Source organism: Pristiophorus japonicus, chromosome 24, assembly GCF_044704955.1.
Source record: "Pristiophorus japonicus isolate sPriJap1 chromosome 24, sPriJap1.hap1, whole genome shotgun sequence".
NCBI lineage: Eukaryota > Metazoa > Chordata > Chondrichthyes > Pristiophoridae > Pristiophorus > Pristiophorus japonicus.
Window position 1 is genome coordinate 19,123,564 of NC_092000.1, and position 26,180 is coordinate 19,149,743.

General features: G+C 48.7%; 1 protein-coding gene across 1 annotated transcript in view; it reads right to left on the minus strand.

Moving 5' to 3' along the window:
- The window catches only part of LOC139237978 (adhesion G protein-coupled receptor E2-like), a 92,363-nt gene extending 66,804 nt beyond the window's left edge, over positions 1–25,559 (minus strand). The window contains exons 1-3 of the mRNA XM_070867341.1: positions 25,235–25,559; positions 19,591–19,677; positions 16,889–17,050 (exon numbers count right to left, since the gene is read on the minus strand). Coding sequence (XP_070723442.1) covers positions 16,889–17,050; positions 19,591–19,677; positions 25,235–25,265 — 280 coding nt within the window. The 5' untranslated portion in view covers positions 25,266–25,559. The remainder of the gene's footprint in view (positions 1–16,888; positions 17,051–19,590; positions 19,678–25,234) is intronic.
- Positions 25,560–26,180: the final 621 nt, after the last annotated feature.

Here is a 26,180-nt window from a genome sequence, read left to right on the forward strand (position 1 = left end):
GGCAGCCCAAACCCGCCAGGCAAATTCGCAGGTGATCTCGCCGCGCCCGGTCGGTAACCCCTTAGTGCCGCATTAGCGCCCCCCCACAGGCACTAACGTGAGGCGCAAACCAGGCCAATATTTCCCCCTAAGAGTTTGTACATGAAATGTTAAAGTTCTAAAACTTGTTTCCCCCACCAGGTAACAGAGTGTCGTCGGGGGAAGAAATGATTCCACTGGGATGGGGAGTGAGACTGTCCAAGCTTACATTCCTGTAAGAAAGTGGGAATTAGAAGAAATAACTTGAGACAAAAAAGTCTCTGCAGACTGATGTTAGAATTGAAGGATTCGTTCCAGGGTACAATAGCTAAAGTGACTGGAACATCGTGAACATTAATAACGGATAACGGGCAGCTCCAAACATCTGAAGGCCAAGAATGTCATGTCTGACTCCAACCGTAGGAGATTAAGGACAGGAGAGAAGAGCCTTCAGAAAGTATAAACAGGAATGACATGTGGAGAGGAGGGCTCCAGCTTAGAGTTGAGACAAAGAACTCGACGAGCCATTGGTCATCCTAATCTGGGAAGACTCCTTATAGGTTAAATAGTCCTGTGCATCATCTTACCCGAGGCCCATCCCTAAAAAAATAAAAGTGATATCTAAGGTGCTTTTCAGGGCACATGTTTCAGAGAAGAGCTGTTCGTGCCACCAGCCGTCTGTCCGATCGGGACTAATACCAGCGACTTTGTCACGGTCGTATGTCTACCATGTCTATCCTGATTGTGTGCTGTGTTTGACTATATTTAAACTACTGCTCATTAATAAAATGCCTTCCGTCTCCTAAGACCCTTTGTTCTGTGTGTGACCTGTGATCCAAATCTTACATTTCTGTAGGTCCCCGACAGCCAATAAACTCCTCAAATACATGAGAAATAGCAACTTTGAAAAATGATGGGTGTTTATATTGTTGTAAACGGGTGAAGACTGAAGGACACAACATTATTCATTCTCTGCCACCATTGGGAAGGACTGAGGCTGCAAGAGTCTGAGGCAAAGTGACCTCGGGCGATCTCAGCCCAGTTCCCGCCAACCAAAATGCCAATGCAACTTGGAGACGCCACAAGACTGGAAATTGTGATACCAAACTGGTGCAGCAGGAGCTGCTCTGCTGACAGAAACAGGAACAATGTGGGGGACGGAGAGGATAGAGGTCAAACCTGCATTTTAAGCCGTGCCTTCACATGACCCATTAGTGCAAATGCCGACAGTGGGTGCAAGACACCAAAGAGCAATCTGCGTTATCGTAAGGGGAAAACAATAGATTTGTACACTAAGGGGTTGAAATTCATTCCCGCCATTTGTGAGGCGGTGTTGCCACCCGAGTTCTGGTTTTGCCGCCGGGCCGTAGGTGCGGGCTCCAACTGCCAAATTCAGTTTTTACACCCCAATAAAGAGATAAGCGTTGAAAAGTGGTGCTGCGCACTCATCCTCGGACGGGAGCTTAGAAGGCCGACTGAATTTCCCAATGGGAACTGCCACCTTCTGGCTGGAAAACGGAAAGAAAAAAAACTCAACTTCTCCGACCTGCACTCAAACTTCTCCCCTGTGACAACTAACGAAAAAAAATGAAGAAATAAAGAAAGAAAAAAAACTTACCTTGTTCTCTGGCAGAATCCGCCCACGTTCCGCTCTTTACTCACCATTTTTTCAGGCTGTAAGAGCACCTGCCGGGAAGGCCGACGTTCAAATTAAAATCATGATCACCATATGCAGTCGCTCGGAATCGAGAAAGACTTGCTTCCACTCTAAAAATTAGTTCTTTGGTGACTGAACAGTCCAATACGAGAACCACAGTCCCTGTCACAAGTGGGGCAGATAGCCATTGAGGGAAGGGGTGGGTGGGGAGTCTGGTTTGCCGCACGCTTCTTCCGCTGCATGCTCTCGGCGATGGAACTCGAGGTGCTCAGCGCCCTCCAGGATGCACTTCCTCCACTTAGGGCGGTCTTTGGCCAGGAACTCCCAGGTGTTAGTGGGGATGTTGGACATTATCAGGGAGGCTTTGAGGATGTCCTTGTAACGTTTTCTCTGCCCACCTTTGACTCGTTTGCCGTAAAGGAGTTCCGAGTAGAGCGCTTGCTTTGGGAGTCTCGTGTCTGGCATGCGAACAATGTGGCCTGCCCAGCGGAGTTGATCAAGTGTGGTCAGTGCTTCAATACTGGGGATGGTGGCCTGGACGAGGACCCTAACGTTAGTGCGTCTGTCCTCCAAAGGGATATTTAGGATCTTGCGAAGACATCGTTGATGGTATTTCTCCAGCGACTTGAGATGTCTACTGTACATGGTCCATGTCTCTGAGCCAAACAGGAGGGCGGGTATTACTATAGCCATATAGACCATGAGCTTGGTGGTGGATTTGAGGGCCTGGTCTTCACTCTTTTTCTTAGGCAGCCAAAGGCTGCACTGGCGCATTGGAGTCGATGTTGAATCTTGTCGTCAATGTCTGCTCTTGTTGATAAGAGGCTCCCGAGATTTGGGAAATGGTTCAAGTTGTCCAGGGCCGCGTCGTGGATCTTGATGACTTGGGGCCAGTGCTGTGCGGCAGGGACAGGCTGATGGAGGACCTTTGACTTACAGATGTTTAGCGTTAGGCCCATGCTTTCGTACGCCTCAGTAAATGCATCAACTATGTCCTAGAGTTCAGCCTCTATGTGCGCAGACGCAGGTGTTGTCTGCGTACTGTAGCTTGACGACAGAGGTTGGGGTGGTCTTGGACCTGGCCTGGAGACAACGAAGGTTGAACAGGTGCCCACTGGTTCTGTAGTTTAGTTCCACTCCAGCGGGGTGGAGCATGGCAGCGAGGAAGATCGAGAAGAGGGTTGGGGCGATGACGCAGCCCGGTTTGACCCCGGTCCGGACGTGGATTAGGTCTGTGATGGATGCGCTGGTAAGGATCACGGCCTGCATGGCGGAGGATGGTGACGTACTTTTGGGGGCATCCGAAACGGAGGAGGACGCTCCATCGACCCTCGCGACAGTGTCAAAGGCCTTTGTAAAGTCGAAGAAGGCCATGTAAACGGGCTGGCACCGCTCCCTGCATTTTTCCTGCAGCTGGCCGGGGTGGCAGCTCCCGGACCAAAACAACTTTCCCCTTGCTATCTTCCACCATCCAACAACTGTTGCAGCTAGCGTTCATCGCAGGTGGTTTTTCGAACGAGGATGACTTGCTTCCACAAGAGTTCACAGATGTTTCAATGGAGGACCCGATGTTCCAGTCCTGAACTCCAATTGAGGGGGTGGAAGATGCCTGGGCGTGGATTTTTTTAACGTGTGGAGGCCGTTGTGCATCAGCCACCACATGGGCTTGACAGAGCTCGGCCTTTATCCAGTGGCAAGGGTTTAACAGGACGACTGGAAATCTGCTCTGCTGCAAGGACCTAGTGCGCACACATATCCTTTATGTGAACCTTCTCTGAACTGCCTCCAATGCAAGTATATCCCTCCTTAAATAAGGAGACTAAAATTGTACGCAGTACCTTAGGTGTGGCCTCACGAATACCCTGTACAGTTGTCGCAGGACTTCTCTGCTTCTATATTCCATCCCTTTGCAATAAAGGCCAACATTCCATTTGCCTTCCTGATTACTCGCTGAACCTTCATACTAACTTTTTGTGTTCCATATAACAAAGACCCCCAGGTCCCTCTGTACAGCAGCATTTTGTAATTTTTCTGCATTTAAATAATAATTTGCTTTTTTATTTTTTCTGCCAATGTGGATAACTTCACACTTTCCACATTATACTCCATCTGCCAAATTTTTGCCCACTCACTTAGTTTATATCCCTTTGCAGATTTTGTGTGTCCTCCTGTTAGCGCGAATGTTTCCCAGGAAGAATCACTCGACCCTCTGGGTCGGTTCCAACATCAAAACGGCCTTTATTACGTCAGCGGGGAGAAAGCCTCTGGGTTACACCAGGCACTACTCTCCGTCGAACAAAGAAATTCAGTGATATTTATATGTTTTACAACAGTTCACTACACTTACCCAACCTATGTCGGCTGGACACAATTCAATCGTAACAATTATAGATTACATACAGGTTTCTTTAGGCCAATAGAATTGACCCTCAAGCTTCAAGGGGTTGCAAGGTCAGCTCATGTTTAGCTGGAGCTGATTTATGTCCTTGTGATGTTTCCAGACCCTCCCCCCCGCCCCCTTATCTCTGTTGTCCTTGGGTTCTGCCTGTGCCTGACTTTCTTATCTTAACATAGTTTCAGGGAGTCCTTTGTTCAATGTTCTGCTAGGACATCTTGTTGATTAAAGACATTCTGCTGAACTGCAGTGTCATCAGCTATCCAGAAAGTTAGTCAACTTGGTTAGCTGAATACCCCTAGTGCTTTGCGGAATCCCTGGCAGCCATCTTATGTCTGGCAGCCATTTTACACATATATGTATACATACATTCTGCAGGTGCCTTCGCCTTTGAAAATGCCCGACGACACTTGCTTGCCCACCCATCTTTGTATCATCAGCAAACTTGGCTACATTACACTCGGTCTCTTTCATCCAAATCATTAATATAGATTGCAAATAGTTGAGGCCCCAGCACCAATCCCTGCAGCACCCCATTAGTTACCGTTTGCCAACTGGAAAATGACCCATTGATCCTGACTCTCTGTTTTCTGTTAGTTAGCCAATCCTCTATCCATGCTAATACACTACCCCCAACCCCGTGAACTTTCATCTTGTGCAGTAACCTTTTATGTGGCACCTTATCGAATGCCTTCTTGAAATCCAAATACACCACATCCACTGGTTTCCCCCTTATCCACCCAGCTCGTTACATCCTCAAAGAACTCCAGTAAATTTGTCAAACATGATAAAACCATGCTGACTCTGCTTGACTAAATTATGTTTTTCCAATTACCTTCCGAATGTCACGGCTCAACTCCTGCCGACGTCAAACTCAGGGAACGTCAACACCATTCAGCACAGCGCAGCAAGTGAGGTGCTGGGGGGAGGTGCCCACAACATGGGCACTGGGTCCTTCCGGGGCCAATGTTTCTCCCCTCCTGAAGGCGATGGCTCCCACTGGGGGGGGGGTCCATCCACCCTCCATCCTCGCAGCCAAGTGCCCGTTCCTCCTGGGTGAGGCTGGACAGTGAGAGCCAGCAGGTTGTGAGCGGGGGAGGGGGCGGCATCACAGGGGAGTGTGAAGCCCGATTGTCCGCCCGTTAAACCTGCATGTGAAGAAAATCTAATCCTTACGTCTTTCTGAGGTACAAGCAAATTCATAATTTACCATGTTGTCTGCTAACAATGGCCCAGAAATCCCGACTTCCCCGGGTCAGCACGAAGTTTCTACGGACCCGGAAGGCATCGGAAAAGCCGGTTTTCAGCGCTGATCCTTTGGCACAGGTGCAATTGATGCATCTTGCATTAGGGCCTCACGGGTTTGACTGATACTCGTTGATTTCTGGAATGAGAAACTTACTTGCAGTTGGCCCTGAGCACCTCAACCAACTGACCACCTCTCAGTCCAGCTCCACCTTCTGAACCTCAGGGAGCTTAACACCATCCAGCACCGTAGCAGTGAAGGGGAGGAGATACAACAACATGGAAAATGGCTCCTCTTGATGCCAATTTGTTTCTCCTCTTCCTTCCCCGAAGATATTTTCTGCCTCTAGTGCTGACGACCCATTCGGCACCCCAGCCAAGGGAGACTCCATCATGTGCGAGCTTAGCCAGTGAGTGTCAACAGGCTAGTTGACCATGGGGCCGTAGGAGGCAAGAGGCCCAGCCTGGGCTCACGCAGCATCCCCACACTAGGGGTCGCTGGAGAGGTCCGAACTCAACGAGTGTCAGTCAAACCCGTGCGGCCCTAATACAAGATGCATCAATGTAGTCGGGTCTTTCAACTGCACCTGTGCCAAGTGATTTGGGCCAAACACTGGGATATCTATATTTAAAGATAATACAAAGACTCAGTGTCGAGCTAAAGACTATTCTGCTACAGGAGCTGCATTCACCTGTCTTTCAGTAATTGCACAAAATGGCACGGGGTGCCAACGTACACAAAGGATTGAATAGATCGCCAGGAGAACGCTGGATCATGATTGATAATTAAAAAAATAAGAAGTGTAAAAACATGGCTGATTTCCCCCTCCTTGTCTTAGGGCTGTTGAGTCTAATCCCTACTGCTACCCTGACTGAGATCAGCACAGAGCAGCAATAAAACCTGGGACTTGGCAGCAGGTTCATACAGTGAAAGACAGTCCCCCTGCTGAGCATAACATTCAACTTTAAGGGATATAACCTGTGTTGGTTCACACATTGCTCTGATGTCACCACCGGATATGAAGGTTCATGCAGATAAATTAAATCAGTCGGAATAGTTTAGAGGGACAGATAAGGCTCCAAAGACCACTTAGATTATTAGTAGAAAATCTGTTAACTGTGAAATCTGCCTGAAAAAAAATCAGTATTTCTCAACATGAATTACATGCACCATTTGGTGCCCAGGGTTTTTTCATTGTTATATGACTCCTTAACCCCCTTGGCTTCAAGAAGGTGGCTCACCACCACCTTCTCGAGGACAATTAGGGATGGGCAATAAATGCCGGCCTTGCCAGCGACGGCCCATATCCTGAGTTGACATTGAATTCAGCCATTTCCTTCTTAGACCTTGTGCTGTTCATTTCATGATCCTTCAATCTGATTGGATTAAGAGGGAGAGAAAAAAGTGACGGAAAGAAAAACATTTCAAAAATCATTTTTAAAGTCTCCAACAACAATTAAAACCTGAAGGAATGAGAGCCCCCACACTTGTACTAGATAAGTTTCAGTGGCTGAGCGGTTGATTGCAAATAAGGGGCCGCCCATATAAAACAGAGATGAGGAGAAATTTCTTCTCTCAGAGGGTTGTAAATCTGTGGAATTCGCTGCCTCAGAGCGCTGTGGAAGCTGGGACATTGAATAAATTTAAGACAGAAATAGATAGTTTCTTAAACGTTAGGGGATAAGGGGTTATGGGGAGCGGGCGGGGAAGTGGAGCTGAGTCCATGATCAGATCAGCCATGATCTTATTGAATGGCGGAGCAGGCTCAAGGGGCCATATGGCCTACTCCTGCTCCTATTTCTTATGTTCTTATAATTATCACATTGTTGAAAGGCTACTTAGACTGGAATGGACAAGAGTTAACTCTCTCGGTGGCGAGTTTAGTTGGTATCTGCTGCGGAAATACAGCGACGTCACGCCATTCAATGGTGAGATTAAACGGGCAAGGGCAAGTCTAACTACAGTCGCTGTTCATTGCCCTGTCACAGCAAATTCCAGGCCATCGGTTTTTCCCCCTGGAATTCAGAAGGCTGAAGTACGGCCTGATGCAGGTCTTCAACACCACGAAGGATTATGCTGAGGGAAATGGCGAAAGATTGTTTTCAATTGTCAGCAAGAGGCTAACATGGGGCACAAATGTAAGATAATCATCAAGAGAATTAAAGGCTGGTTAGGAAATAATTCTTTAGATGGGGGCGGGGGTGATTTGGATGTGGCATTCTCTGCAACAAAGTACTGTGACAGGAAGTAGAGAGTTGCTTGGGAACAAGTATTAAAGGGTACGGGGTGTGAGCAGGAGAGTGGGATTGGACACGGAGAATAACACCAGTGCAGCCTTGATGGGCCAAAGGTCTGTTTCTGTGCTGGAATGTTCTCCCGTTATATATTAGATGCGTGCATCTTTGCATGTTAACTGAACTGGGAGTTTCACCAAACCTCTGATCAGTATAATGCAAGGGCAGGATATGTCGGAAACCACTTGGTAAACTTGATTAATTTGAGATTCCAGTGTGGAGCGTTTCAGTCAGAAGGTTGTGGGTTCAAGTCCCAATCCAGAGACTTGAGAAAATAAATCTAGGCTGACACTCCAGCGCAGTGCTGAGGGAGTTGGAGGTGCCGCGATTTGGGTGAGACGTTAAACCGAGGACCTGTCTGCTCTCTTAAGTGGACGTAAAAGCTCCCATGACACTATTTTGAAGAAGAGCAGGGGTGTTATCCGGCTTCACGGCCAATATTTATCCTTCACCCAACATCACTAAAAAAAGAATATCTGGTTATTATCACATTGCTGTTGTGGGAGCTTGCTGTGCTAAAACTAGCTGCAGCATTTCCAAAAAAGTACTTCATTGGCTGTAAAGACTGTTGGGACATCCTGAGGTCATGAAAGGCGCTATAGAAATGTAAGTCGTTTTTTCTTTGCTACATGGTGTCCATTAACATTAAAGGAAAGAATCCTGGGGGCCACCAGCCTCTCTCCCGATGTGGTCCAGATAGCCAAGCCTCATGGTGTTGGTGTGCATTTGTAAAATGAACCTTTGTCGGTATTGTCTAAGCTTCACCTTCCCGAGCTAGATATTTGTTTACATCCATTTACAGCAATTAAGTGTACAGCTCTGTGACTTCCTCAAAACATATAGATGTTACCTGTATTTAGTCATAATGCTCCAGATTAAATTCTGCTCCTCACTGGCAAGTGACTGAACGTCCCTAATTTGATGAAAGTACATCATCGGGCAGTTTTTAATAAGGTGGTTATGGAGGAGGCATACCTGGAAAGTGTGATTCTCTCGAGATTGGTAAGGGGAAGTGGGTCTCACTATTGGCACAATTCCAACTTTAAACCAACGGAAAAGAATGAAGGACTTGTATTTACATAGCACCTTCCACAACCACCGGACATCTTAAAGCGCTTTACAGCCAATGAAGTACATTTTTGTTGAAGTATAGTCACTGTTATCCCACTCTTGAGCACATAAATCCAGGCTGACACTCCCAGTGCAGTGCTGATGAGGTGCAGTCTTTCAGATGAGATGTTAAACCGAGATCCCGTCTGCCCTCTCAGCTGGACGTAAAAGTTCCCACGGCACTATTTCGAAGAAGAGCAGGGGAGTTATCCCCAGTGTCTCGGCCAATATTTATCCCTCAATCAACATCACTAAAATCAGATTATCTAGTCATTATCACATTGCTGTGTGTGGGAGTTTACTGTGCACAAATTGGCTGCCGCGTTTCCCACATTACAACAGTGGCTACACTCCAAAAGTACTAAATTGGCTATAATGCGCTGTGTGACATCGGCTGGTCGTGAAAGGAGCTGTATAAATCCAAGGCTTCCTTTCAATGTCTCTCTCCGTTGAGGCAATTCGCTCCCTAAGCAGAAATATGTCTGCCTTGCGCTTCCCCACAGACACTCGCCTGCTCCGATTCACTCCTCACGGCTAGTCCCAGTTACAGACCGTTCCTGACCTTCGCGACCCTTTCAGCTCGGAACTCTGCTGCGTACAGCAGGCAGAAACTCCTGTTAACTCTCCAAAACCATGGAGAGGCCAAGAGTTTCCCTCCACAGAGAATCTAGTCTGGAGAAGCTACGAGACAAAAAACAGTCAGGAGAATCGGACACTACTCTCAGCTTTCTGTATCAGACAATTTTCTACCATCACTGTCACTTTCCCCGTAATCCCATGGATTCAATTTTGCTAACAAATCTATTATGTGCCACTTTATCAAGCGCCTTTTGAAAGACCACATATATAACATCAACCGTACTGCCCTCATCCACCCTCTTCGCTACTTCATCAAAGAACTCAATCAAGTTGTCAGACAGGAATTACCTTTAACAAATCCATGCTGGCTGTCATTTATTAATCCTTCATTGTGCTCACATCAGAAACATCCGTTGTTATTCAGACAGACTCCATTGGGTGCACAGGGGACGGGTCGGGCACAGATCCACAGTAGACGGCAAACGCGCTGGCTTCAGAAGATCAAAGAGGACAAAGAATCACAACACTCTCATCCTGGGACTCATTGCGAGGGAGAGTAGAGTCCTTACCGTGACACTGAACCTTTATTATATCGGTAAAGATACGTTCTCCGTTGTTTGGGACAAAGCCTCCAGCACAGGTACAGTTGAAACCTCCCATTGTATTGCTACAGTTTGCATTGTGCCTGTAAAGTCCTTACTTTACAATACAAAACCACACAAGGTACATTCTGGGGACAAGGTCACTCTGTGACCTTCTCCTTATTCACAGGCCTCCAAAGATGATGACCCTGTGTGGGACCTCCCTCTTTATACCTGTGTGATCAGGTAAGGAGTGTCTCCCACAAGTTCACCCCTTGTGGTCAAGGTGTGCATCTAGGTTGAGTGTATACAGTAATACAGTGGTGTTACATTGTGGTTACATACATGACATCACCTCCTCCCGCCCCCCCGCCCCCCCGCCAAAGTCTTACTGGGATCATAGGTTTAGTCTTTCAGGTGGTCTACGCTCCCTCGTGGAGCGCCGCAGTTGGGGCTCTGGTTGTTGGACACTGACGTGAGTGTCGTCACTTGTGATGATTCCGGCCTGTCCGGGCTGACCGCAGGGACTGTGCATTCTTCGAATTGCTCATGTTGTTCGTTCACTGGCAGTGTTGAAAGCTCCATCTCATGGTCTTCTTCAGGTTCCTCCGTGTCAATGCTGAACCTTTTTTTGTTTGGTCCAGATGCTTACGGCATATCTGACCATTGTTGAGTTTTATCACGATGACCCTATTCCCCTCTTTGTCAATTACAGTGCCCTCAAGCCATTTGGGCCCCATGGTATGATTGAGGACGAATACAGGATCATTTATTTCCATACATCTCCCCCTCGAATTACGGTCATGGTACTCGTTTTGTGACTTGCGCTTGCCCTCAACTATGTTGGTCAGGACTGGGTGAATGAGGCGAGTTTTGAGTATCCGTTTCATTAGTAGCTCTGCGGGCGGGACCCCCGTGAGCGAGTGCGGTCGGGATCTATAGGCCAGCAGTAGACGCGATAGGCGGCATTGTAGGGAGGGTCCTTGGATCCTGAGCATACTTGCTTAATGATTTGGACCGCACGTTCCACCTGGCCATTGGAGGCCGGCTTGAACGGCGTAGACCTGATGTGGTTGATGCCATTGCCCGACATAAACTCCCGGAATTTGTAACTTGTGAACCATGGGCCATTATCACTAACCAGGATGTCCGGCATGCCATGGGTTGCAAAGATCGCACGAAGGCTTTCCACGGTGGTGGATGACGTGCATGAATTCAGAATGATGCACTCGATCCATTTTGAGTACGCATCTACCACGATAAGGAACATCTTACCCATGAACGGGCCCGCGTAGTCAACATGAATGCGTGACCATGGCCTAGTGGGCCAGGGCCATGGGCTGAGCGGGGCCTCCCTGGGGGCATCACCCAGTTGGGCACACATCGTGCACCTGCGAACACAGTGTTCCAGGTCTGAATCAATTCCCGGCTACCAAACGTGTGACCGGGCAATGGCCTTCATCAGCACAATGCCTGGGTGCTCGCTGTGGAGTTCCCTGACGAATGCCTCCCTGTCCTCCTGGGGCATAACTACCAGGCTGCCCCATAGTAGGCAGTCGGCTTGGATGGGAAGCTCAACCATCTGTCTGTGGAACGGTCTGACCTCCGCAGGGCATGCTCCGTGTGCGGGTGCCCAAACCCCAGTCAGGACACATTTCTTAATCAGGGATAGGAGGGGATCTCTGTTTGTCCAGATTTTGATCTGGCGGGCTGTGATGGGGGAGCCTGCGCTGTCAAAGGCATCGACAGCCATGACCATCTCAGCGCTTTGCTCTGCTGCCCCCTCAGTGGTGGCCAGTGGAAGCCTGCTGAGCGCGTCAGTGCAATTTTCAGTGCCGGGCCAGTGCCTGATGGAGTAGTCATAAGCAGCCAGCGTGCGAGCCCATTGCTGTATGCGAGCAGATGCGTTGGCATTGACAGCCTTGCTGTCTGACAACAGGGATGTTAATGGCTTGTGGTCCGTCTCTAATTCAAACTTCCTAGCAAAGAGGTACTGATGCATTTTTTTTGCACCATAGACACTTCCTTCTCGACCATCCCATATCCCCGTTCTGCTTGAGAGAGCGACCTGGAGGCATAAGCCACTGGTTGTAGTTGACCCTCAGCATTGTCCTGCTGCAACACGCACCCAACCCCATAGGATGATGCATCACATGTCAGAACTAATTTTTTACAGGGGTCATACAGGGCCAACAACTTGTTTGAACAAAGTAGTTTTCGTGCCCGATCAAAAGCCCGTTCCTGACAGTCCCCCCAAAACCAATCGCAACCCTTACGCAGGAGCACGTGTAGCGGCTCCAACAACGTGCTCAAATTCGGCAGAAAGTTCCCTAAATAGTTCAACAGTCCCAGGAATGAACGCAACTCCTCTGTGTTGCAGGGCTTGGGTGCTCGTTGAATTGCCTCTGTTTTGGATTCGGTGGGCCGAATCCCATCTGCAGCAACCCTCCTGCCCAGAAACTCAACCTCAGGAGCTAAGAACACATTTAGACTTCTTGAGTCACAGGCCTACCAGGTCCAGTCAGCCGAGCACCTCCTCCAGGTTGTGGAGGTGTTCCTCGGTGTCTCGACCCGTGATGAGGATGTCGTCCTGGAATACGATCGTTCCAGGAATGGATTTAAGCAGGCTTTCAATGTTTATTTGAAAAATCGCGGCTGCTGATCGAATGCCAAACAGGCATCTGTTATAAACGAACAGTCCCTTGTGCGTGGTGATGGTGGTCAGTAGGTTAGATTCGTCGGCCAGTTCCTGGGTCATATAGGCTGAAGTGAGGTCCAACTTGGTGAACAGCTTGCCGCCTGCCAGCGTGGCGAAGAGGTCCTCCGCTCTCGGGAGCGGGTATTGATCTTGTAGGGACACCCGATTGATGGTGGCCTTGGAGTCGCCATAGATCCTGACAGAGCCATACGCTTTTAGGACGGGAACGATGGGGCTCGCCCAGTCGCTGAATTCAACAGGTGATGATGCCCTCTCTCAACAGCCGGTCTAATTCGCTCTCAATCTTTTCCCGCATCACTACTCTGGCTTTGTGGTGCACTGGCCTGGCGTCCGCGGTGATGTGTAGTGCCTTTAAAAGTCCCGACGCCAGGTTGGAATAGTGAATCAAATTGTTGTAGGACTTGTGAGTACAAACTTCGCTCCACAGATGACATGTGAACATCCCCCCATTTCCAGTTCATCTCGGCTAACCAGCTCCTCCCCAACAGTGCGGGACCATTGCCCGGTAAAATCCAGAGCAGCAGCCGATTCACTACCCCGTTGTGTGTGACAGCCAACATTGCACTGCCTAGCACTGGAATGATTTCTTCAGTGTAAGTCCATAATTGTATCTCGATACATGCTAATTTGGGTCTACTGGCTTTAAGTGGCCATAGCTTTTCAAATTGCTGAATGCCCATGAGTGACTGGCTGGCCCCAGTGTCCAGCTCCATGCGTACTGGGATACTGTTTAATAAAACCCTCATCATCATTGGTGGCGTTCTGGTGTATGAACTGTGAATATTTGCCACATGGACCCGCTGAACCTTGGCGTCCATCGATTTGCCCCAAAAGTCATTCTGCCTCAAAGAACCCTCTTCTGGTTCAACCGCCTCATATATTAGTCTGGTTGCAGACTTCCTGCACATTCAAGCTAAGTGGCCACTGAGATTGCAGTTCCTGCAGACAAACTGTTGAAATCTGCAAGATCGAGCTGAGTGTTTTCCCCCACACCTCCAGCATGAGTTAAAGTTTCCATTGTTGGGAACAAAGGGACTATGGCCAGGCATTCTGCACTGACTGTCCCTTTGACTGCTCTTAAGTACCCTATTAGTGGGTGTCAATGGCCCCATCCCGGGCCACATTGTCCACTGTGATGGCGTGAATGTCCATTCAGCCTGCCATTGTCTCTGTTGAAGTCCTACTCTGGGGTCTATTGCTGCCTGGGGAGTGTCGGACTGCCCCTGCCTGCCTGCAGGGTTCTGAGTCGCATCGATGATGTTGACTCCCTGATCCATTGCCGCGTTAGAGGCAGAATTGCGCGCGTATATTATTTTCGTCTCTTCCTCCCCCGCCATGAAAGTTTGAACCATCAACGCCGCCGCTTCCAAGGTCAAATCCTTGGTCTCAATTAATTTGCGGAAAATTTCCGCATGACCGATGCCCTCGATAAAGAAGTCCCTTAGCATCTCCCCCCTGCAGGCGTCTCTGAACTTACAGAGGTTGGCCAAACGGCGGAGGTCCGCTACGAAGTCCGGTATGCTCTGTCCTTCACGACGTCGGTGGTGTAGAATCTGTGTCGGGCCAAATGTATGCTACTCGCCGGTTTGAGGTGCTCCCCGATCAATTTGCTGAGTTCTTCAAAGGTTTTGTCCGCCGGCTTTTCGGGTGCTAGTAAGTCCTTCAATAGCGCGTAAGTCTTTGGTCCGCAGCTGGTCAAAAGATGAGCCCTTCGCTTGTCGGCCGCTGCATCCCCCAGCCATTCTATCGTAACGAAGCTTTGCTGAAGCCTCTCGATAAAATCGTCGCAGTCTTCAACAACACAGTCACGTTCCTCCGTGCTACCGGTGGCCATTCTCATGGATCATGAATTCTCGTTTTTCGTCGCCAATGTAAAGTCCTTACTCTACAGTATGAAACCACACAAGGCACATTCTGGGGACAAGGTCACTCTGTGACCTTAACTCTTTATTCACAGGCCTCCAAAGACGATGACCCTGCGTGGGACCTCCCTCTTTATACCTGTGTGATCAGGTAAGGAGTGTCTCCCACAAGTTCACCCCTTGTGGCCAAGGTGTACATCTATGTTGAGTGTATACAGTAATACAGTGGTGATACATTGTGGTTACATACAAGACAGCGCCCGCAAACTCTCATTGTATCCACACACTCACCAATATCTGTAATACATAAGAAAGAGACTTTACTGACTTAACCAGCTGCTGGGAGATCTTTCTAAACGTTATTTGGGGGGAGGCGGGGAAGCGGAGGAATATTTTGCTCATCAGTGTGAAGGACGTTAGGGCCAAGGAGCAGTAGTTGAAGTGGGACCGACAGGCACGACTCTGGACTACTGGCCCCCAAGTGATGGGTCCCACTTGCCAATCGGCCATTTCCTGAGGTCGTGAAAAGTACTATATAAATGCAAGTCTTTGGGGGGGGGGGCAAAAACACCTCCGGGGGGCACAAACGGGGCATGGGGGCACTACCACCTCCCAGGAAATTGCCCTAGAGCTTTCGGGGGGTGGGGCTGTACCGGCAGCACTGCGCTCCGCGATTAATGCCCCAGGCATGTGCGCAAACGGCAATGACAGCATCACGTGCGCGCCGACCCCTTACCGCCCCACGTGGAAATTATCCCGCGCACTGCAAGGCTGGTGCGGGAAAATTCGCTGGTCGGGAATCTTGCGGAAATCCGCTGCCGGGGCACCCCCATAAAGGTGCGAGGAGCAATTCCGCCCCCTTTCGTCATCCCATGGGATATGGTGTCCATTAACATTAAAGGACAGAATCCTGGGGGACACCAATCTCTCTCCCGCTGTGGTCCCGATGGACAAGTCTCATGGTGGTAGTGTGCATTTGTGAAATGACCCCTCGTGAGTATTGGCTGAGCTGCACCTTCCCGATCGAGGCATTTGTTTATATCCATTTACAGCAATTAAGTGTACAGCTCTGTAACTTCCTCAAAACATACAGATGTTTCCTGTATTTAGTCATAATGCTCCAAATTAAATTCTGCTCCTCACTGGCAAGTGACTGAACTTCCCTAATTGGATGAAAAATACATCATCGTGCACTTTTTAATAAGGTGGTTATGGAGGAGGCATACCTGGAAAGTGAGAGACTGTCGAGATTGGTAAGGGGAAGTGGGTCTCACTATTGGCATAATTTCAACTTTAAACCAACGGTAAAGAATGAAGGACTTGCATTTATATAGCACCTTCCACAACCACCGAACGTCCTAAAGCACTTTACAGCCAATGAAGTACTTTTTTGTTGAAGTATAGTCACTGTTATCGCACTCCAGGGACTTGAGCACATAAATCTAGGCTGACACTCCCAGTGCAGTGCTGAGGGTGATGCGATGTTAAACCGAGATCCCATCTGCCCTCTCAGGTGGACATAAAAGTTCCCACGGCACTATTTTGAAGAAGAGCAGGGGAGTTATCCCGGTGTCCCGGCCAATATTTATCCCTCAACCAACATCACTAAAAACAGATTATCTGGTCATTATCACGTTGCTGTTTGTGGGAGCTTGCTGTGCACAAATTGGCTGCCGTGTTTCTTTCATTGCAACAGTGACTACACTTCAAAAGTACTTCATTGGCTGTAAAGCGCTTTGTGACATCCGGTGGTCGTGAAAGGAGCTGTATAAATCCAAGGCTTTCTTTCTTTCAGTGTCTCTCCCCCTTGAGGTGATTCACCCCCTGAGCAGAAATGTGTCTGCCTTGCGCTTCCCCACAGACACTCGCCTGCTCCGATTCAGTCCTCACAGCCAGTCCCGGTTACAGACCCTTCCTGACCTTCGCGACTCTTTGGGCTCGGAACTCTGCTGCGCACAGCAGACGGGAGCTCCTGTCATCTCTCCAAATCTATGGAGAGGCCAAGAGTTTCCATCACAGAGAGTCTAGTCTGGAGAAGCTACGAGAGAAATAACGGTCAGAAGAATCGGACACTACTCTCAGCTTCCAGATTGCAGCCCCATTGTAGCCCCAGGATGTGGGTGTCGCTGACGGGGCCATCATTTATTGCCCATCCCTAATTGGAGCCCGACAGGGACCTCCGACTGATCCAAGTTTAACCTGATTTTACCAAAGACCAGAAGCCAGACTTATATAACTTTAAAAAGCCTAAATGCAAAGAGAAAACTGAAGAATGAAATCAGATGGATTGGAGGAGGATGATTGTCAATATTTACTGCAAAGTCAAATGGAGGACCTTTAAAATAATAGTGCTGGACACGGGGGACAAATCCCTGCATCCTTTCAACACGCGCAGAAAGAGGCACAAATTGTGAACCACTTCTTTACCTTGGCAGTTTGTCCTGTTGGTAAAGTTGGTGCTTCCTGATGGGTTGATGTATCCTTTCTTACAGGTACAGTAGTAACTCCCTGGTGTGTTGTAACATTCTGTGTGTGCACCGCACAATGCCGTTACAATATTATCATCAACACCACCACACTCATTGTCATCTGAAATGGGGAGAAACAGGATTATGCGATTGCTTGGTTAAATTAAGTGACACAGTGGGAACCAGTGAATCTTTCTCTCTGGAAGTTAGAGAGGGGATTAACGCTTCTGATCTCATATTGGTGCAAGTTTGGGGCATAAGTTTTAATTTTACACACTTCTTCCTCTGCTGGGCATGCTAGGGGTCCCAGAAACATGCTCCATTCATATGGTACATTCCATTTTGGCCAGCATTTATTGCTCATCCTTAATCGCGCTTGAGAAGGTGATGGTGAGTCACCTTCTTGAACCATTGCAGTCCGTGTGGTGAAGGTGCTCCCACAGTGCTGTTAGGGAGGGAGGTCCAGGATTTTAACTCAGCGACAATGAAATGGTGATATATTTCCAAGTCAGGATGGTGTGTGACTTGGAGGGGAACGTGGAGGTGATGATGTTCCCATGCACCTGCTGCCCTTGTCCTTCTAGGTGGTAGATGTCGCGGGTTTGAGAAGTGCTGCCGAAGAAGCCTTGGCGAGTTGCTGCCGTGCATCTTGTCGATGGTACACACTGCAACCGGTGATGGTGGGAGTGAATGTTGAAGGTGGTGGATGGGGTACCAATCAAGTGGCTGCTTTATCCTGGATGGTGTCAAGCTTCTTCAGTGTTGTTGGAGCTGCACTCGTCCAGACAAGTGAAGAGTATGCCATCACACTGCTGACTTGTGTCTTGTAGATGGTGTAAAGGCTTTGGGGAGTCAGGAGGTGAGACACTCGCTGCAGAATACTCAGCCTCTGACCTGCTCTTGTAGCCACAGTATTTATATGGCTGGTCCAATTAAATTTCTGGTCAATGGTGACCCCCAGGATGTTGATGGTGAGGGATTTGGCGATGGTAATGCCACTGAATGCCAAGGGAGGTGGTTAGATTCTCACTTGTTAAAAATAGTCAATGTCTGGCACTTGTGTGGTGCGAATGTTACTTGCCATTTATCAGCCCAAACCTGAATGTTGTCCAGGTCTTGCTGCATGCAGTCATGGACTGCTTCATTATCTGAGGAGTTGTGAATGGAATTAAACACTGTACAATCATTCATGAACATCCCCATTTCTGACCCTATCATGGGGGAGGAGGGTCATTGATGAAGCAGCTAAAGATGGTTGGGCCTAAGATGGTTGGGCTGTCCTGAGGAACTCCTACAGTGATGTCCTGGGGCTGAAATGATTGACCTCCAACATTCACAGCCATCTTCCTTTGGGCTAGTCATGACTCCAGCCAGTAAAAAGTGGGTGAGAAGGTTGTTGATGAGTAAGTGCAGCTTGATCGCATTGTCAATGGCACCTTCCATCACTTGGCTGATGATTGAGAGTAGACTGATAGGGAGGTAATTGGCCGGATTGGACTTGTCCCGCTTTTTGTGGACAGAACACACCTGGGCCTGGGGAGAAGCTATGGGAGAAAGAACGCCCACATTTGCAGACACCATGACGACACTGGTTGCAAACAATAAACTTTTTCCCTTTGCACAAAGGGAATTATGTTCATAAAATGAAGGAGTCAGCTCCATTTAGCGTCAGTGACAAAGCCCATCACTGTTACTGCCCTTTTCTTTGATTGTCCTCTCCATTGCCCATTGTGTGTTGTTACTCTCAGCAAGTACAGGAACACTGTGTAACATCAACTGTAGATCATTCCAACATCTTTTGTTTGTGGCGACAAGGTATCATGGGTCAGTGATGACAGATTCCAGGTGAACTCCAAGGAAGAGGAGGTAGAAGAAAAGAAGAGCAAAATGAAGAGGAGAAAGAAGAGGAAGAGGAAGAAGAGGAACCAACTTGTATTTATAGCACGACTTTAAAATCATAAAATGTCCCAAGACGCTTCTCGGGAGCGTTATAAAACAAAGTTTGACACTGAGCCACATAAAGAGCAATTAGGGCAGGTGACCAAATGCTGGGTCAAAGAGGTTTTAAGGAGCGACTTAAAGCAGAAAAGAGAGGTAGAGAGACAAAGAGGTTTAGGGAGGGAGTTCCAGAGCTTGGGGCCCAGGCAGCTGAAGGCACGGCCACCAATGGTTGAGCGATTATAATCAGGGATGCACAAGAGGGCAGAATTAGAGGAGTGCAGATATCTCGGGGGGGGGGAGGGGGGAGCGTTGTGGGGCTGGAGGAGATTACTGAGATAGGGAGGGGTGAAACCATGGAGGGATTTGAAAATAAGGACGAGAAATTAATTTCTTATCTTCCAAGGAATAAATGGCTTCCTTATTCATCTTACCAAAATGAACCACCTCACACTTTGCTGTATTGAATTTCACTCTGGAAGCTTGTTTACATTGTCCTATATTTCGGTGCAGTCCTCCATATCATTAGCTATACCCTCATCCCACCCCCTCCCCACCCCCCTCACCCATTGCAATTTGGTATAATCTGTAAATTTGGACACCATACCTCCAACTGTTTCTCAAAGTGAGTTTACAAACCTTGCTGCCATCCAGACCACTGTTAAAAATATATGAGAGCGGAGGAGAACAAGAGGAGAAGCCAGTCTACAGGTTATGACTCACCAATGCAGTCCCTGTCCGTTGTAAGATAGAATCCAGGTTTGCATCCCTTCGCTCTCCCTGGACCCCATCCATTGCCAAAGTAGATCACTGGGAGGAAAAGAAAATGTTCATGTGGTTGAAGAAAATATTCGCGTCAAATCCCATCCACTCATTACCCCTGTGCTCGCTGATCTACATTGGCTCCCAATCCGCCAATATTACACAGGATTTACAGCACAGAAACAGGCCATTCGGCCCAACCAGTCCATGCCGGCGTATCTCAGATCTAAACTTCTAGGACCTCCATGGCCTCACTTCTCCCTTTCTCTTTACCTCCTCCAGCTCTACAACGCTCTGCGATCTCTGCGGCCTCCCACCCTCTGAGAACACTGGCCTCTTGTGCATCTCCGAATTCCTTCACTCCACCACTGGTGGCTGTGCCTTCAGCTGGCAAGGCCCTCAGCACTGGAGTTCCCTCCCTAAACTTCATCGCCTCTTTCTCCTCCTTTAAGACACGGCTAAAAATCCGAGTGCTTTGGCCAAAACGTTTAGTCACCTGTCCCAACGTCTCCTTCTTTCAGAATAAGGGGCCGCCCATGTAAAACGGAGATGAGGAGGAATTTCTTCTCTCAGAGGGTCGTGAATCTTTGGAATTCTCGAATATATTTAAGTTGGAGATAGATTTTTGAACAATAAGGGAGTCAAGGGGACTGGGCGGGGAAGTGGAGTTGAGGCCAAGATCAGATCAGCCATGATCTTATTTGTCATGTATCCTACATGGGCACTACAGTGGGAGACTTGTAGGTTACCTGTACAGGTGTGCCAGGCCTAGTATAAAAGGCAGGCCACCATGTGTGATTCTCACAGGGCTCACCAGTGCCGTTTTAAAGACTATGTATGTAAAGGCAGTACAAAGGGCCACCTCCAGCGAATGTGTAAAACAAATATGACTCACTGTGTTGATGAAGAGTCTGCAGATGGCCATGAATCCAGCGTGGATTATGAAGCGATAGTCAGAGAGGCAGCTCAGCCCCACGATGAGGATGGAAGTCGAGATAAATGGCATTCCAGTCTTCATGGAAGTGGACACGGGGGCGAGCCAGTCAGTAATGAATCAAGAAGCCTTTGAGAGGCTATGGGACAATCAAGCTGAACGACCCAAGTTGGTCCCAGTTCAGGCAAAGCTGCGCACCTACACCAATGAACTTATACCAGTTGTCGGTAGTGCGGATGTAAAGGTACTCCATGATGGCGCGGTGCACAATTTAACCCTGTGGATTGTTGCAGGAGATGGACCAAAGCTACTCAGAAGAAGGTGGATGGAGAAGATCCATTGGAGCTGGGAAGATTTCATCCCTCCAGCGATCAACGTCCCCCGCGCTCAGAGGCAAAGCAAACCCCCACCTGAGGCTGGATCCGACACCAGAGAGCAGGCCAGCACAGCACCCGAGGCACAGACCACTCAGCACGACTGCGTGGAGATGATCCAGCTGAGATGACCCGAGCGCACCTTCCAGGCTCCAGTGGCAGGACTCCGGAGGAAGAAAATCAGACCCAGAGGCGACTTCCCAGCTTCGGTGGCAGAACCCGGGGAGAAGAGGATCATAGCAGTCGACATCGTAGATGGAAGAAAGATGGCGCCCAAACCACGAGGTGAGGCGCTGAAGAAAAAGATGGTGGCAGTTGGACCAGGAGATGCAGTGCTGATGGAGCAACACGTGGCACCAAGCGAAGAAGAGGATTGGGGTAAAGATAGCAAGGCTCTCTTAAAGGAGGTCCACAACTCACCACACTTAAAGGGACAGATCCACACTCTCAATCAATGTGACAGCAACTGTGAGTTCGATATAAAATGTGTAATTGATGATCAGAGTTGCGTACATGCAATAAGCAAGGAAAAGTCGCGCGATTGCGATCATGTAAAATGTGTAATTGATGATCAGAGTTGTGTGCATGCAATAAGCAAGGAAAAGTCACACGATTGCGATCGGAGCTACAGGTTATTTACAATAAGTAATGAAATGTTGTGTGATGTAGGATTTCAACTGCATACAGTCAATGCAGCGGGCAAACACCCATCGGGAGCACACAGGTCCAGCGAGCTACCGAATGTGTAGCCTGCGTCCCTGGGACCAGAGTGATGCACCACGAGTGTGGCCACAAGCAGCCAATACATACGAGCTGCGGAGCAAGTGATCTCAGGAGGTCAACAGCACCGGTATCGATACCCTGCCCCCGATCGGTTCCACATCTCAGGCACCTGATGGCACCAACCGCCACGAGCCTGAAAGAGCAAACTGCGCTAAGGCACAGCCCTCAGACCCTATCGCCAACAAGGCTACACCTGAGAACGAAGGGTCACCTGCAACGGTTCTTCCAAATGGGACTGGGACCAGCCAGGATCCTAAACCAAATAACGCCCAGGCAAGCGAGTCAGCAGCTCCCTGTGCACTGATAGACGACTGCCCCTCAGGGAGCAGCAGCGACCCAGGGTGCAAGGAGAGATCAGGCATCTGTCAACCTGCCCGACACTAGAAGCAACGGCAAAAGCCCCAAGAGCAGGCAACTTGAGCCAACCGGGTTCCCACTGTCAGCACTGGGCACCACGCCACCACCAGACTACCTGGACACCATCCAGCAGTTCTGGCATTAGTTTGTCCTCACACACTGACCCCAGCACTCACTCCAAGTATATTCCAAGTATCTACCTCACCATTCAAATATACATACCTCGGTACCATGAATGCAATACTGTAAGTGCAAATTTTTTGGGGGACCTGAAGAGATATGAATGTAATGAGCCAATGGCACAATCTGTATGTGGCGGGGGAGGGGGGTGGGGGGAAGCGGGGGGGGAGAGAATGGAGTGGTCATGGACGCACAAACAGAAGTCACCAGCAACTCTACTACCAACGAAACACCACCTACTCACTCAAGATAGAAACAACCCTCAAAGGGTTAACCAGATAGAGCTAAGCCCAGAGCACAGTCAATGCAAAGGCGATTTACACTAAGGACTTGGGAGAGAGTGATGTCATATATCCTACATGGTTACTGCTTGTACTATTACAAGGTGTGCCACCAGAGGGCACTGCAGTGGGAGACTTGTGGGTTACCGGTACAGGTGTGCCAGGCCTAGTATGAAAGGCAGGCCACCAGGTGTGATCTTCACTCTGGAGTTACATTAAATGGACGAAGGTCACTACAGTTCAAGCATAACACATTGTCTCGTGGAGTCATTATTAGAGCATCTGAAGATATATTATTGAATGGTGGAGCAGGCTCGAGGGGCCAAATGGCCGACTCCTGCTCCTATTTCTTCTGTTCTCGTATGGCTCGGTATCAATTTTAGCCTGACTACGTTCCCGTGAAGCACCTTGGGACGGTTTATGACGTTAACCACGCTAGAGAAATGCAAGTTGTTGTTGTACGGTCCTTTTTGCTTTTGCAAAAGTTGTTAATCAGCTTGTTTCCCTTTTGAAATGAAAACCTTGAACAGCAGGGCTGAAGAGCGGGACTCATTTGCACTTGATAGCCAATGTCAGCATGAAACATCCCCAGGGCAGGCTGAGTGGGAGGTCAATCTGCTCCCCACTGCCCCCAACATGTGCCTCAAGCCCAGTTGCAGAAGGTGCACCCAACAGCCCTGGTATCACGGGCCTTTTCCCAGCTGCTAAAGTAATCGGGACTTTTCCCGATGAACTTTCAATACCAGCTTTTAGGGAAAACTCACATTGTCCGCATGCCAGACATGAGACTCCCAAAGCAAGCGCTCCACTTGGAACTCCTTCACGGCAAACGAGTCAAAGGTGGGCAGAGGAAACGTTTCAGTGACACCCTCAAAGCCTCCCTGATAAAGTGCAACATCCCCACCGGCACCTGGGAGTCCCTGGCCAAAGATCGCCCTAAGTGGAGGAAGTGCATCCGGGAGGGCGCTGAGCACCTCGAGTCTCATCGCCGAGAGTATGCAGAAAACAGACGCAGGCAGCGGAAAGAACGTGCGGCAAACCTGTCCCACCCTCCCTTTCCTTCAACGACTGTCTGTCCCACCTGTGACAGGGACTGTGGTTCTCGTATTGGACTGTCACCTAAGGACTCATTTTTAGAGTGGAAGCAAGTCTTCTTCGATTCCGAGGGACTGCCTATGATGATGATTAGGGAAAACTCAAAGAATGGACTAGAAACACCAAACTTTTAAACTTGACCAGAAGGGCATGCTGGAAAGCTTGACTAAGTTGGAAAGCTTTTGCAGACGTTATTATTGTTTCAGACTGTTAAAGCCTGGCCAAGACTTTGTTTTTGCAGAAATAAGGGGCGAGGTTAAAGAAAAGACATCCGCCTGGCCAGGCCTCGGAGAGCCCGTCACAGACATTAGCAAACTGTTTTAGCACCAGAAAGAACGATATAAAAACAGCATTTTAGTAAGGTCGATGAAACAGACCAGAAGCAGTGCCCAAGAAGGACGGCCACAAAAAATTAACCCGTCCATCTAAGAATTGACCATTCTGAATTTTGAGCTGGTAAACAATGCTCTCTGTAAAGGAAAGAAAGACTTGCATTTCTATAGCGCCTTTCATGACCACCCTTTACAGCCAATGAAATACTTTTGGAGTGTAGTCACTGTTGTAATGTGGGAAACGCAGCAGCCAATTTGCGCACAGCAAGCTCCCACAAACAGCAACGTGATACTGACCAGATAATTTTTTTTTTGTTATGTTGATTGAGGGATAAATATTGGCCCCAGGACACCGGGGATAACTCCCCTGCTTTTCTTTGAAAGAGTGGCCGTGGGATTTTTTACACCCACCTGAGACAGCTGACGGGGCCTCGGTTTAACGTCTCATCCGAGAGACGGCACCTCTGACAGTGCAGCGTTCCCTCAGCACCGCACTGGGAGTGTCAGCCTAGATTTTTGTGCTCAAGCCCCTGGAGTGGGACTTTGAATCCACAACTTTCTGACGTGGGCGAGTAGTGCTGCCCACTGAGCCACGGCTGACACTGAGCTACAAGGGGCACATGAGCAGAGGACACGTCTATCTGACCGGACTGGGCTGAACTCACACCCAGTTCTCCGAGGTGTCAGGATCTCCCACACCCCGCTTTGAGGTGTGAGCCGGGGGGGAGGGCGGTGGGGAGGGAGGAGGCCGGAGCCACTGGCTTGAACTCCGCAAAGCCGAGCTGTGTTTAAGGGGCTTTGTGTGAAGAGACTTCCTGCGCTCACGGCACGACTCGTGGCGATCGCGCCTCTGGTATAACTGCTGCCGCAATGGGGCTTTGGGTTTAACCTGAGAGCCTCTCTCAGTCTCTCGCTGCGCAGCTTTTGCCCGATTACGCTGCTCATGGTGACATTTACATAGAATCTACAGCACAGAAACAGGCCTCTCGGCCCAGCTGGTCTATACCAGCATTTATGCTCCACACGAGCCACCTCCCAACTCACCACACAGTTACACTTAAAACACTGAATGAGGGCTTTATCCCATGAATGAACACAGCTGAGGCACTCATCACCACTGCTGGTCAAACTTCCATTCCCCATCCGGATTAAGTTACACATTCAACACGGTTTCGGTCATTATATGTCACAAATTGCAATATAAATTTGTGATCTTTATCTTGAAACTGCCTAGACCCATCACCCCATTTCAGCAACCCCCTTACTCACCCAGGATCAGGCACAGAGTTCCTGATTTCATGATTTGCCCACGCTATGGTCTCTCAGGACCTGTGACTCCAGGTAGCACCTCGCACACACTGAGCAGAGCGGATCGCATACTCAGCCCTTCTATACTCTCCACGTCACCGACAGGAACTGCCACTCTGCTGGAGGGAAACTGTGTTCTTACAGTTACACAAACATTCATGACAAAAAGCATAGTAGCTATGTCAGCAATGGCTCAGGGGATAGGACTGTCACCTCTGATACAGAAGGTTGTGGGATCAAATCCCACTCCAAGGACTTGAGCACAAGAATCTAGGCTGACATTCCAGTGCAGTATTGAGGGAGTGCTGCATTATCGGAGGTGCCGTCTTTCGGATGAGACGTTAAACCCAGGCCCCGTCTGATCTCTCAGGTGGACGTAAAAGATCCCATGACATTATTTCGAAGAAGAACAGGGGAGTTATCCCTGCTGTCTTGGCCAATATTTATCCCTCAATCAACATAACAAAAAAAACAGATGATTTGGTCATTATCATGTTGCTGTGTGTGGGAGTTTGCTTGTGCACAAATTGGCTGCCGCGTTTCCCACATTACAACCGTGACTACACTCCTAAAGTACTTCATTGGATGTAAATGCTTTGAGATGTCCGATGGTCATGACAGGCGCTATATAAATGCAAGTCTTTCTTTTCGTGTGTTTATAAATGGTCAGTAACAGTGCGTGTTATATATGGACAGTAACAGCATTACAACAACAAATGTAACGCCCCTGTTTAAAAAAAGGAAGCAGACAAAAAGCAGGAAACTATAGATCAGTTAATCTAACATCTGTGGTTGCGAAAATGTTGGAGTCCATTATTAAAGAAGCAGTATCGGGACATTTGCAAAAACATATTTCGGTCATGCAGAGTCAGCATGGATTTATGAAGGGGAAGTCATGTTTGACAAA